The sequence below is a fragment of the Pteronotus mesoamericanus genome, unplaced genomic scaffold (genome assembly GCF_021234165.1).
Source record: "Pteronotus mesoamericanus isolate MK-2021 breed Mesoamerican mustached bat unplaced genomic scaffold, CSHL_Meso_final scaffold_85, whole genome shotgun sequence".
NCBI classification, from domain to species: Eukaryota; Metazoa; Chordata; class Mammalia; order Chiroptera; family Mormoopidae; genus Pteronotus; species Pteronotus mesoamericanus.
Window position 1 is genome coordinate 2,657,655 of NW_026555329.1, and position 13,630 is coordinate 2,671,284.

Below are 13,630 nucleotides of genomic sequence, written 5' to 3' on the forward strand. Positions count from 1 at the left end.
AAGCACATTTTGAGAATGCTCTGCTAATTTTTATAATTTTTCTGTACATCATAGAGTTCAGTATAGACTGTTTCCACAAAGCAAACTTCAAGTTTTTGAATTTCAATTGTCCATTCAATCATCCAAAGAGATGTAAATTATGACTGAATATGATTAGAATGTCTGGATTTGTCAGGAATTGCTAACTCAGGTTTTTTTCATTTGATGCTTTAAATAAGATGTGATCCTGACGACCTTGTAAAAGTATATGTTATTTCAAGCATTAAATTAGTATATTTAAGAAAAGGAGATACTTCCATGTCTCTGGTTCTATTTTACTCGCTTGTTTGTTTTATTGATTAGATTTCTGTTATAGATGAGATCATTAAAAGAAAAGAAAAGGAGATAAATATTACTTGGTGCATTGAGCTGAGGGAGCCCATTACCCCACGATATGGAAGCATTTCTATATTTTCCCAAGTTCGGTAAAAAAAAAAGTTGTCCTTATGATTTTAATATTATGTATTAATCTAGGACATAAACCTATAGCTGTATAGCTTTTCTATCAAAATGGCATAACTCAGTGAAGTAGAAAACCTAATTTTATTTTCCGTTTCGGAGTATCAGATCCTGTGTTGTATTGCTGTTTTATTTTTCTTTAATATCTAACTAAAGCTCAACTCTTCTTTTGACACTTAATCATATGGGATTCGCATGTGCTTTACTAGTTTAATTGCTCACGGACTAGTTAAGAAACCTTTTTTCGGTTTGGTTTTGGCGATTAATGCTTCTGTACTTGCTTTACCACTCCTTTGCATCCAAACACTTTGTTCTCCCCTTGCATCTTTTAATAATTAATTCTGTTTTGTTCTGCTTTGCTTCGTAAGTTTAGAGTTTAATGAATACCAATTTAGGATTTTTAAAAAGAAAAGGTGCATTTTTGACGCTTTTGGGATTGTGGGGGGTGGGGCTCGGAGGGCGGTGATCGGAAGAGACAGCGGTAAATACAGCCCAGTGGTTTTTCATCTAGCCAGGTCTTCCCACTGGCTTACCAAATCTGAAAGAACCGCACATTTGCAGTGGCTTTGTCTAGCAAGTTTTGAATTCCAGTTCTTGAATTTTTTTCTGCATGGAAGTGTCCTGTTCTCATTCATCCTTCTGAGTAAGACCGCTATCTGCAGACCTCTTCTTCTGGTTCCCGAATACATCCTCTTAAAACCCTATCATCCCAAATACTTCTATCCTTTTAGAATTAAAAGGTATGTCTAGAAACATTATTTAAACATATTATTAAAGCAATATGACCAAAAACTACTCTTTTCAAGAGTTGACAAAGAAAACCTGTATAAAAGGTAATTGGGCATTTGTACTATTGTACAAATAGTACAAATAGTATAAATGAAATAGTATAAGTGAAATTCTGACTTTTGTTTTACCTCCAACAGACAAACAACAGAAAGGTGAATTTGCAATAGACGGCTACAATGTCAGAATGAATAACAGCCTTCGGAAGGATGGAAAGAAAGATTGCTGCTTTGAAATCTCGGCTCCCGATAAACGTGTCTATCAGGTTCGCGTTTTTATGTTGTTTTGAAGTTAAGTTGATAAAATATTCTGATCTCATGTATAAAGACATTAACATTTTGTTAAAACAAAAACCTTATATATTAATAATAAAACATACTGGGTTTTATACACTGAACATTTATATAAGAGGTAATACATTTTTTTAAAAAAATTCAGATTAGTTCAAGTGATATCTTCTTGAAAGAGAACAAGTGAATATGTAATTTATCAGTTACTTCATGTTTCATTTTATGTCTATTTTAATAGAACTGTGTGATTTCTTAAAAGAATTACACAGTGGAAAGAGTAAAATTATCAAAAGAAAGATATCAGAGTGTTAATGCATATTGTAGTGCTTAGGTTTGTGGGAGAAAATGAAGGTAAAGGAACGTATCAGTCTGCAATTCAAGAGCTATCAGAGAGCATCAATATGGAATGTATGTTTAATAAGTTTTAAATATCTGAGATTGCAGTTGAAAGCCAGTTAATTAAGTTGTCAGATAGTGTGTTGGAATCTGACAAGAACATTTTTAAGAAAACTGTACGCAGCGGTCTAAAGAAATTCATGGGTGTCTTCTAATTGTCAAGGGCAAATTTTGTTCATCAGTCCTGTCTCTGACATTGATGAAGAGAAGCAGCTTTTTTTTTCCTGCACAGCTGCCAGCTGCTGATCAGAGTTTCAAATCCATCATCCTCTGCTTCAATTACGTAAATTTGTCAAAATTAACTGTACATTATAAGAAGCATCCTTGCAAGAAAAGTAGTACTAGGCATGAGAAGAATAACTAATGGTATTAAAGAAATGATGAGAATGCAACATACCTTTCATTTCTACTGTGGTGATTTTTCTTGTTATTGTTTGTTTTTTTTATTAGTTCACAGCAGCCTCTCCCAAAGATGCCGAAGAATGGGTACAACAGCTGAAATTTGTATTACAAGGTAAAAGCAATCAATTGAGCAAGTTACTGCAGTCTTCAAATACTGAATAACTGAATGATTTGGATTTTCATGTATCAAAAGTTTATTGAATTTCTGTGAGAATGACCAAGGGAATATGACTGGTATTAATACAGACCACTGACTTGAGATTAATAAAAGTATTCTGTAAGTTCCAATTGGCAACTTCACAATTCACATATGTATGCAACAATAATTTTTAAAAATGTTTTAGGTTAAGGATATGGCATATAATGATACTGTGACTTTGTAGAGCTGTGTTAATGTAGAAAATAGGATTTTGAAAATTTGTCGTGTTTTTTACAAATTTACTTCCTGAAATATGTTTTGTAGATATGGGATCTGATATTATTCCTGAGGAGGAGGATGAAAGAGAAGAGTTATATGATGATGTTGATCACCCCTTACCAACCAGCAGTTCACAAACCAGCAGTCAACCAATCGATGATGAAATTTATGAAGAACTTCCAGGTATTTATTATCTGGTGATTCATTTAAGGATTTGGGGACTTTCTTATTTTTAATGTCATCAAATTGACAATTTAAGTAGTAAATGGTGAGCTATTAAGAACAAGGACAAAGAAAATTTTGAAAATTCTATTTTATGAAAAAGGTTCTGCTTGAGGTATTTTGAGTGGATGTACACTTACGAAAAGTGAACGGAATGCTAAAATGAAGCAGATACAGTCCTAATCTCATGGGACTTTTGGCTCATTAGCATTGTTTATGCTACATAATTTTTTAATTAAAAAATTGACTTGCCTTACAGTTTTTTCCACAAACTCACACATCATTTTTTATTTATACATCTTGGAACTTCCATTAACCAGAAGTTCTGTGCATACCCCATATGTCAACAACTTCTGCCTCATATATTCCTCCTTCCTGTAGTGTATGGTATGGTCTTGGAGGAATATTGTTGAACTACAAACAAAGGCCTTTTAAGGCTTGAGTTTCTTACTTATCTGAAATTGTAGCAGTATGAATGTTTTTTTTTATTCTGCGTTTTCAAGCATGGTTTAGTGTTTATATACCTCAGTATCTGTTATGTAACATAAAATTAATGGTTTATTAGCTTATTTCACTTGTGGTTTTGAGGGCCAACCTAAGATAGAAAGATAGGCATCAGAACTTAGGATACTTAGGATATGAAAACATTCAGGGAATTATTGCATTACTCTAGATTAAAATGAGCCTTTTTCTGGCTATTAAAAAGTCAGTAGTTAGAGAATAAAAAGGATTACAAGCAGTATAAGTGAGATTTAACTAACATCCAGAGGGGCTATTTTTCTTTGAATAGAGCAATTTAATGACATAGTGTAAACCTTAAAATTGATTTCAAGAACATGTAAAATGTTACAAATGAATGTACAAATGTCATTTCCAATGAAGTCAGTAGAGCCTAGTAACTAACACGTGGACTTTAGAATCAAAAAGTTTAAATTCTGGCTGTACCATCTAGCTGAGTGACTTTAAAAGTCAATTTCTTCATCTGCAAAATGGGCATAATGTCATGGTGGCGAGGAGAAAGAGCTAATGACTCTAAAGCTCTTAGCCCCAAGCTCGAACCATGGCAAGGCCACAGTAAATCATGCAAGACTATTGCTTTCATTATTCTGGCTGGTAAATTCTTACACGTGTTATGTGAAGTATAATAATAATTTTCTGAATAAGTAAGAATTAATGATTTTAGTGGTATTATACATTCAAGATAGTATAAAAACTACTCAAAATGTGTGTCTACGTATTGTTTTTTACTACTCTAGAAGAAGATGATTAGTATAAAAACATAATTTGTGGGAAACAGTGGAGTGTACATATGTTATGTTAACGAGCTACATGTATATGTTTATAGCTCCTTCCTTTCTGATGTACCCCAAGGAAATGGCATCTGCCATAGTGTCGGTTACCCTCAAGCAAGGAAGAGTGCTCTCCTGACTGCTTGCTTGTAGGCACACCATGTTATTGATACAATTGTTTTAGTTTTAAAATGTTCTTAAGAGCTTGTGAGAATGTATACTGATATAAAATGAAAGAGTATAATGCCTTTAAACATATGAGTGTCATATACATTTCATTCCTTTAAAACCCTGCAATGAATGAGTTACATTACAATTGTTGAATTAACTGTTAATTAAGTTCTGTGTTTCTTCAACTTGATCATTCTCTCCCTGCCCTCCCAGATAAAAGGAATAAAGATCAAATATTCATAGCCATTTTTATAACAAAGACCCAGAGAAAATTTCCTGTGAATAGCTTGAAATCTTAAAAATATGAAACGTCTTTTATTTTCCCTCACTACAGATGTTCTTCCTCATCCCTTTTTTTGGCCTGGGGCCATATGATTGTTGGAAATAACTGCTTACTCTCTAAGTAGCCTTATTCCTTGCTGTGGTACTGGAAGAAATCTAAGCTGCTCTGGGACTGCTTGGCCCCTGCCTGGGACCCCAGTTGTTGTACAAAGTGATTGAGCTTGATAGAGCCTGCAACTGTGCCCCTGGGAAGGAAACTGGTGCAGGCAGCTGTGGAATGTCTAGCTCTTCTTTCTTCCCCAGCGGAGCCAAGGCCCGCTGCAACATCTGCACAGTTCGAGTTTGAGCCAGTTGCTACGGAGGGGGTTTTTCTTCATGAAAGCCCCAAAGTTGTCTCTGAGAGTTAGAGCTTTTGTTTGATTAAGTACCTAAAACTAGAAAGGTAACTTTTTTCCTTAAAAAAAGAAAAGATCCCTCTCCCAGGATAAGAATTAAGCTAGTTGCTTTCACTTCAGTGAAATAGGAATATAATTTTGAGAGGAAGTGAAAACAGTGGAAGAGCAGTGAACACATTTACAAACTGTTGGTGTTTTTCCAGTTCTGTACAAAGAACTGCATTTCTCAGAAATCTGACTGGTTAAATTCCCAGAATTAATAAATATGAGCATTTCAACACAATTTTCTGTCAATTACATATTATTGAAAACTAATCCTCTTAGTTGAGAGATGAAGTATATAAATGTGTTCGAAGAAAACTCGAAGCATTCATCATGTTACTTTAAATCACAAAGTTCTTTTTCTGAGAAAGTAAAGCTCTTGTTCTAGTAATTGCATTTTTTTTAATATAAAATAAACCTGCAGTGTTTAAGTCTCAAGAGTAAGAAGAAGAAGACATTGTTTAAAAAATTGTATTGCAAAATATCCCTTGAAAAACATTTATAATTCTATGGGAGTGTAAGTAGTTTCATTGTAATTGTTTTTCAGTTAGAATATTCTAACTTTATTACAGCGGCTTCTCTTTAATTTCTTGTTCATTAATTTTTAACTAACTTCATAAAAGAGTAAGAATAAATTTGTAAGATTACTGTGCATTTAGGGGATTTATACATATGTACAGAAGAGTAGAGAGAGTGCTGTTTCTGGAGGGTATTAAAAGTATTTGGCTTTTCTTCAAATACCCTATTGCTTTGACACCTTTTATGTCTTAGGACCTATTAGCATCGGCCAAGTCAGTTTTGCTTACATCGTGATGTTACTATAGCATATTTGTGTTTGTAGAGCTAATGTATTGATCAAAGTGCGTTAAACTGTTTCATAACACAGTAATGAGTTCATTTGGCTTAGCATAAATTTCAGAAGTTAGTGCTCATTTTTCCATTAGAAATGCAGAGGAACATTTTTATCTGATTTTGAGTCTTGAAAAAAGAAAACAGTACTTGTGAAGTTGCCGCAGAAATCAACCCCACGTGCTCATCTCTTCTAGCTACCGTGTCACTTGCTTTTTAATTTTTCTTTAATGTCAGGAAATTATGCAGAAGCAACAAAAACAAAAAGATTTCTCTAGATAGAAACTGAATAGAATTAGCCCAGTAACAAGAATGGTAACCACCCATTAGCCTATTAAATCTGTGGCCTTCACAGGAATTGCACTTGAAATTCTTCTGGCAAGTGGACTAGAGGAGAGAGGGCAACGTAAAACAGGAAGACAAATGTTCAATTCCATTAACCTGTTTTTTAAAAGTGTTAATTCATTCCTTTTTTAAAAAAAAATTAATGACTGGTTGAACTATTCTGAGCCAGCAAAGGATGTTTTTGTCCTTTTGTCGTTCCATTTCATTTTAAATTTGTTCAGTCCAACTATCTGTATTGAAGATGGAATATGAAGCAAAATGCAGCTATAATTCTTTTTTTCAGTGAAACTGTTATTTACACATAAAAAAAGAACAGTGTTTGGGTATTTAAATTTGGAGTACCTTCCAGCAAGTGGACGCAAATGCTAACTTCATCAAATCGAAGTGGTCACAACCCCCCAAAATATATTTTGGTTTATTTTCTTGCTGAACAATTATCACTCATATTACCAACTTGGTATCCAGAGTATAGGGATCCGGGAGCCTCTGGTATTAACATCATTATAAGTGATGGTGAGTTCTGGTTTCACCAAAGACTCTCATTCCTTCTTTAGAATGCAGTGGAAAGCTACCGGTTGACTTTCACAGAACTGTATATACTCAGGGTTTTAATATTGTTCGTCCAGGCAGTCTGCTGGTATTCTTCTTTCTTAAACTGCAGTACTGAATAATAAAGTTATTAAGCATGGTGATAATTGTGTTTGAATATATGGTGTGGTAAAATTCTTTCCCAAGCAAATAGCTAGATTAGAGTCAATTTTTTTTGATAGTTTCAGCTCTGAACTCTGCTGAGAGCATTATCTGAAGTTGTAGAATATAAGGAAAACATTCCTAAATTATTTGGGTCACTTGTGCACATCTAGTTGTTTACATTTTTATCTTTGTTGAGTATAATGTGGTTTTAGTGCTCTTCCTAGAGTTGACTGTTTCATCATACCACATGAGGCTTTGGGATACACTTGTGCCTGTCATGGAGCTTTTCTCTGCGTTGCCATTGGCATTACAAATGAATTATTTTCATTACAAAAGATGGTTTAACATGTAGTAGAGCCAAAAATGCCTGTGTGTATGCAAAACATTTCCGTTGGTAGAAAGATGAATCCATTTTTGTAACTTGGGGCTACAGGAGTGGTTTTCAACCAGGGGAGATTTTGGCCCCCAGGGTACATTTAATGATTTAATGCCTGGAGCCATTTTTGTTCCTACAACCAGTGTGTGTGTGTGTTACAGGCACCTAGTGGGTAGGGGCGAGGGGTGCAGCTACTAAACGTCCTTTAACAACATAGACCAGCCTCCCACAACACAGAATTATGTGGCCCAAAATGTCAGTAGTGCTGAGATTGAGAAACCCTGGCACAGGGATGTAATAGACAGCTTTTGCTTTATTACCTTTTTATCTGTATCTCCTGAGTTATAAAAGCCCATAAGCCATACTTTGTATAAGAGTTTATTTTTATGGACACAACATAGGTTTTCTTACATACATAAAACTAGGATTACATAGAATGGTTCTAGGTCATAAGGGACCAACTGGACCTGTCTGTCACTGTTTCCTTTGCTGGTGGGGGTTGAAGTTATGTTAATCAGAGAAATGAGAAAGACCAAAAACAAGGGGGGAATTATTTTCTCTATTTTCACAAGCTACAATTTGTCGTGGAAGCATCTTTTTTGATATTGTAAATATGTGTCTTTCTTAGATAGATGCTTGGTTTATAATGTTTTGATCAGGTTGTTCTTTCGAGGTTGAGTTGAAAGACTGCTGAGCATTCGGACCTTCTATAAAGTGTGTTCAGTGTCCTGGAAGAATGTGGGGCTAAGCAATGCCAGGGCCACCTGTAATTTGACAAGCAGCTTTAAAAGGGGGGAAACACTCTGAAGGGAATTCGCTCCCTTCTTGGGATTGGATTTGGAAGAGATTAATGGGCAGATGGCAGGAAGAGTGGGCTCGGTCCCTGGAGGTTGACAGGGAGCCACTGAGACTGCGCTGGAGGGGCTCGGCGGAGGCGGGCTTGCTGAGTGTGCTTCCCTGCAGGCTGCATCGGCGGCTCCTTTTTCTTCTTTGTTCCTTTCCTTTTTGCTCTTGCGAAGTCTTAATTTTTAAATCTTTATTTACAAATAATACATGCTTACTGGAAAAACCTTAAATATTGCCAATGTGCATAAAATTAAAAAGTGAAAGTCATTCACCCCCTAGCCTAAGTAAACATTGTTAACACTTTGATATGAATCTTACTGTCTTTTTTGCCCATTTACAAATATGCAAACACACATAAAATTTTTAAATGAGATCCTTTTTTAATTTACCTTCTGCCCTTTCTTTTATTTTCTTTCCTTTCACTTCCTTCCTACACTCTTATTACCTGCCCCCATTTCTCATTCTTTTATTTTGCTCCCTCCCATTTTCCATTCCCACCCATTTTTTCTTACTTTCAGTACCTCCATTCCGTAAGTATTCTTGAGCACGTGCTATGTGCCAGGTACTGTACCCAGAGGCTCGAAGGAACCCCTCTGCCATTCTCATGCAGGCCCCGAAGGCGCAGCTACCTCTGCCCTCTCTGGCCCAAACCTTGATGCACTTCTACACACTCATGCGTTTATGTCGTACATATTTTTGCTATATTCATGTCTTCTAGCAGAAAGTGTCAAAACTAACTTTGTGTCCAAGCCATCGTGACCACACTGCGCTGACACTCGCTCCAGCCACCCTCCTCCTCCCCTTCTCCGCGCCCCCTGCCTCTCATCTGCTGGCTCCGCTTCCGCCCCTGCACATGAACACCTTTCTGAGTATCCGTGACCAGGAAATGGTGGTTATTGAGAGCAAGGGCTTTGGACGCAAGCACACATTGCTTTTAGCCCCAGCTTAGCCCCTTACCGTGTACTTTAGCCAGAAGAAGAGAGAAATGTGGAGAATACAAGAAACAATAGTGGATATAGGTAAACTATGTGGGTAACTTTATGGATTAGTGTACTTTAACTAAAGCTTATTTTTTATTAAGTTTCTTCAGGTGACATTGGTAAATAAAATTATGGAAGTTTCAGTTCTATAACCCCTCACCTGTATATTGTACTGTGTGTTCACCACCCCAAGTGAAGTCTTCCGTCAGCATTTATCCCCCTTTACTCTCTTCAACCGCCCCCCGACCCCCCTTTCCCCTGGCAGTCACCATACCCTTTTTCTCCCCTTAATCCTTTCAGGAGAAGAGTGGATAAAAAAGCTGTGGTACATTTAGACGATGGAATCCTACTGGGCCATAAAAAAGAAGGAAATCTTACCTTTTGTGACAGCATGGGCGGACCTAGAGGGTGTTTTGCTAAATGAAACAAGCCAGTCAGAGAAGGACAAGTACCACACGATCTCACTTAGATGTGGAATCTAATGAACAGAATAAACTAACAATATAGAAACAGACTCATAGCGACAGAGAACAGGCTGACAGCTGCGGGGGTTGGGAGACTGGGTAAAAAAGGTGAGGGCATCAAACGAAAGCTTATTTCAAATAATATTTTTTAATTTAAGAAGAAATGAAACTAAATTTATGTAACAATTAAAAAATTAGGTGGGGCAGGATGGAGATGGGGCAGTGAAAGCGCGCCAAGTGTCGTCGCGCTCAGGAGGAGTGAGGAGAGAAGGACGGCGGAACCTTAGTCTTCGCTAGGAACGTTGTAAACTTAAGTACTCGATAAATGGCAGTTCCCGAAGCAACAGAGGGGAAATAGAAGGTGAACACATAAAAGAAATTTACATCCAGAAGAAGGCAGGAATAAAGAAAAAAGGAACAGAGAAGATATGTACAAGTAATAATCCTCAATACAAACGTAATTACAATAAATGTAACTTGATTAAATTAATATGTTAAAAGACAGAAATTATCACATTGAGTATATATTTTTAAAATCCAGCAACATTTTTCTTAGAGGTGATGTACCTGAAACAAAATCCCGTAGAAATTCTCAAAGTAAGGGACTAGAAATAAATACACACCAGGCAGACCTGCCCCAAGACAGTGAGTATAGCAACTATATTACCATCAGGCAATATAGAGTTAAGGCATCAAGCAATAATAGGACTACAGAATGATTCTACATGTTAATAACACATACATCTAACTATGTAACCTTGAAATCTATAAAGTGAAACTTATAAGACAAATTTAACAAATCCTCAATCACAGTGGGAGATACTAACATAGCGCTTTTAGAAACTGGTAGACAAAGGAGGCAAACAATTAGTAAGATAGGGAAAGTTTGAACCAAAAAAAAAAATTAGATAAAAACAAACTATCTAATTTATGTAGAAAGATAAAAATGTGTGATCCTTTTAATGCACATAGACTACTCATGGAAATGGATAATATGTAAGTTCACAATTGAAATCTCAACAAATGTTAATGATTCTGTATCATACAGACTATGTTCTTTAACTACAACTAAATTTAATTAAAAACCAACACTAAAAAGAGAGTTAAAAATACCCCAGCCCCCGTGTTTGGAGGCTGTAAAATAAACTTCTAAAGAGCTCATAAGTGAAAAGAGGAAATCGCAGGGGAAATTACAGTATATATATGTAACTCTGGAAGACAATGAAGAGGGTGCAAAAACCCATGGCACAGCACGTCCCCCGTGCAGAGGGTACGGGGATGAGTAAGACAAAGGAGAGAGCTAATCCCTAAAGAACTGGAGGTGAGGAGACAGTCCAAAAAAAAACTCTAAAACAAGTATTTAAAATTAGTACAGAGGCAAAAGAAGGAATAAAACGTTTAATAAGAGAAAAGGATTTTATGGAAAAAAAGATCATATTTAAAAAAAACACAACCAAATAGAATTTCACTAGAAATCATTGATTGTTTGGATTCTTTAGCCACCGAATTCTAAATTTTGAGGCTCACTCATTTACATTTACATTGCCTGCGATAACATTAGAACATATTAAAAATTCTGAACCAGGAGATAGGAAAATGTCAACCACTCTAATCACACTAAGAGGCTAACATTTATAAAGGAAGAAAAAAATTACACAAACAGCTCTGGGCTATTAAGATTTTCTGTGAACCTTAAATGAAGAATCCTAAAACTGCACCAGAGGTCAGATTTTACACTGTAGGTTTTGTATCTCTTAGCAGCAAGAAATCTTAAGAACTAGTTTCAAAGCACTGCTTCTGATCGCCTCAGTATAAGACATTTTAACTGGAGTCTTCATACTGCAGATATGCTTTGCCTCCCATGTAGACTATAAGCAAATCAGAGGCTGCTTTTGTTTTTTATTCCTCCACACTTTCCGAAGACAGAATATGATAAAGTTTGTAGTGGCTTCACAAAATTGTATTTGCTTCTCTAGCTTCCAGAACATGAATGCGCGCGCACACACACACACACACACACACACACACACACTACCCTTCACGAACACACACACACATACAGAGACAGACTGCAGTGGAGAGGTTTGGGTTCCACTATTTTTGCAGTTAAGTCAGCTGGGAATATCAGCTTCCTAAGAGTACTCAGCTGCTTATTTTAAAGCAATGATTAATAAGAATGGACAAGTTCAACAAAATGTCAGCGATAAATATAAGCACTCTTCATATATGGCCTCAACGAGTGCTACAGTTAAGTACAGAGCCTTCAACGCAGTAAGAGAAAAAAACAGTCTAACTTAATTAAGCTTATGTGAAATTTTACCTTTTTTTAAAAAAAGATTTGATTTATTTTTAGAGAGAGGGGAAGGGAGGGAGAAAGAGAGGGAGAGAAACATCAATGTGTGGTTGCCTCTCGCGTGCCCCCTACTGGGGACCTGGCCCACAACCCAGGCCTGTGCCCTGACTGGGAATCAAACCAGTGACCCTTTGTTTTGCAGGCCGGCACTCAATCCACTGAGCCACACCGGCCAGGGCTAAGTGAAATTTTACCTTAATTTTGTTTCAAATAAAACATTCTTCTATAGATTTGTTCCTCCTTATTAAAACGTCATTAGAACTTTTACAAAGAAAAAGCAACTCGTTATATCTACTTATCCCTTATCGCCTTTGTTCGTTACTACAAAAGCTGAGAGGAGGCAGAACATTTTCCTAGGGGGCGGGCAATCAGATTCAGACGCAGAGTTGCATTTTCAAGCCCTCTTTGGAGCCAGATCCCAGATCTCCTGCCTCCTTGTCTGGGCCTCTTTCCATAACTCAGCAACTTGATTCCGTTTGTCTTCAGCGTTAAAGTCTCGGGAGAACCCCGTTCAGTCCCTGTTTCCAGTCTGTCTCTTCACCTGCTCACGCCTTCAGCCCAGCACTTCAGTTTTCCATCCTTATACCCTCTAACTGGAGCAGCTTCCGCAAAGTCACCAATACTCTTCTGGCCATTGATCTTTGTCCTCAGATTCACCTCTGGAAATTTTATTTTACCGACCACCTCTTTCTTTTTGAAATTCTCTACTTTGGCCTCTCCCATTTTATTTTCTTGTTACAGATAATATTTTTAAATAAAGACCGTGGCACTGTTTTAAATTTCCTCATTTTCTGATGCTTGCTGATGGTTTCAAATAGTTTTCCTATTTATCCTTTATTTCTTTAACAGTGAAGCTTTTTGTTTCTACTTTGTCTTATCCTCTCATCATTTGTTCTGATTTTTGTATATTTAATTAATTGATTCAATAAATACTAATTGAAAAGCCATACATGCCAACTGTTGGGGGTTTAGGAATAAAATAGGCAGAACTAGTGGTCTCTGTTAAGATAATAACTGATGGTAGTTAAGTGCTACAAAGAGAAGAGGAGAATGTGAAAGGAGTAACTATTTTATATTCTATGGTCAAGGATGAGGTGACATTTAAACTGAAACCTCTTGGATAAAACTGACAGATCCAACAACCCGAATGAAGTACTTTTCAGGCCCAGGGAACACCCAAGTGCTGCAAAGGCCCCGAGGCTGGAGAATGCTGAGCTATTCAGGAATCAGAGAGAAGGACCACAGGTAGCCACACAGAGGTTAGAATGAGATTGGAGAGATAGGTAAAAGCCAGGTCAAGCAGGGCCTTTGTACAATAGGACAGGATTGATGTTTAATGAAGCCTTGTGCACATAAATGACACTTGAAAAATGTGTACTGCATTATTGAAGTGAGACTGACCTGTATGATTATGTGAGGTTGCCCAGGTACATCAAACATTCATTAGTGGGCCTATGTGATGAAAAAATTTGGATTTGGAGAGCTTTCTCTCTTTACTCTCTCTCCCTGGGCAACGCTATACCTTCAAGCATG

The 13,630-nt window shown here is 36.7% G+C and overlaps 1 protein-coding gene across 1 annotated transcript in view; it reads left to right on the forward strand.

Moving 5' to 3' along the window:
• SKAP2 (src kinase associated phosphoprotein 2) overlaps positions 1-13,630 on the forward strand; it is a 169,767-nt gene that overhangs the window by 107,339 nt on the left and 48,798 nt on the right. The window contains exons 7-9 of the mRNA XM_054564323.1: positions 1,425-1,549; positions 2,421-2,484; positions 2,836-2,973. Coding sequence (XP_054420298.1) covers positions 1,425-1,549; positions 2,421-2,484; positions 2,836-2,973 — 327 coding nt within the window. The remainder of the gene's footprint in view (positions 1-1,424; positions 1,550-2,420; positions 2,485-2,835; positions 2,974-13,630) is intronic.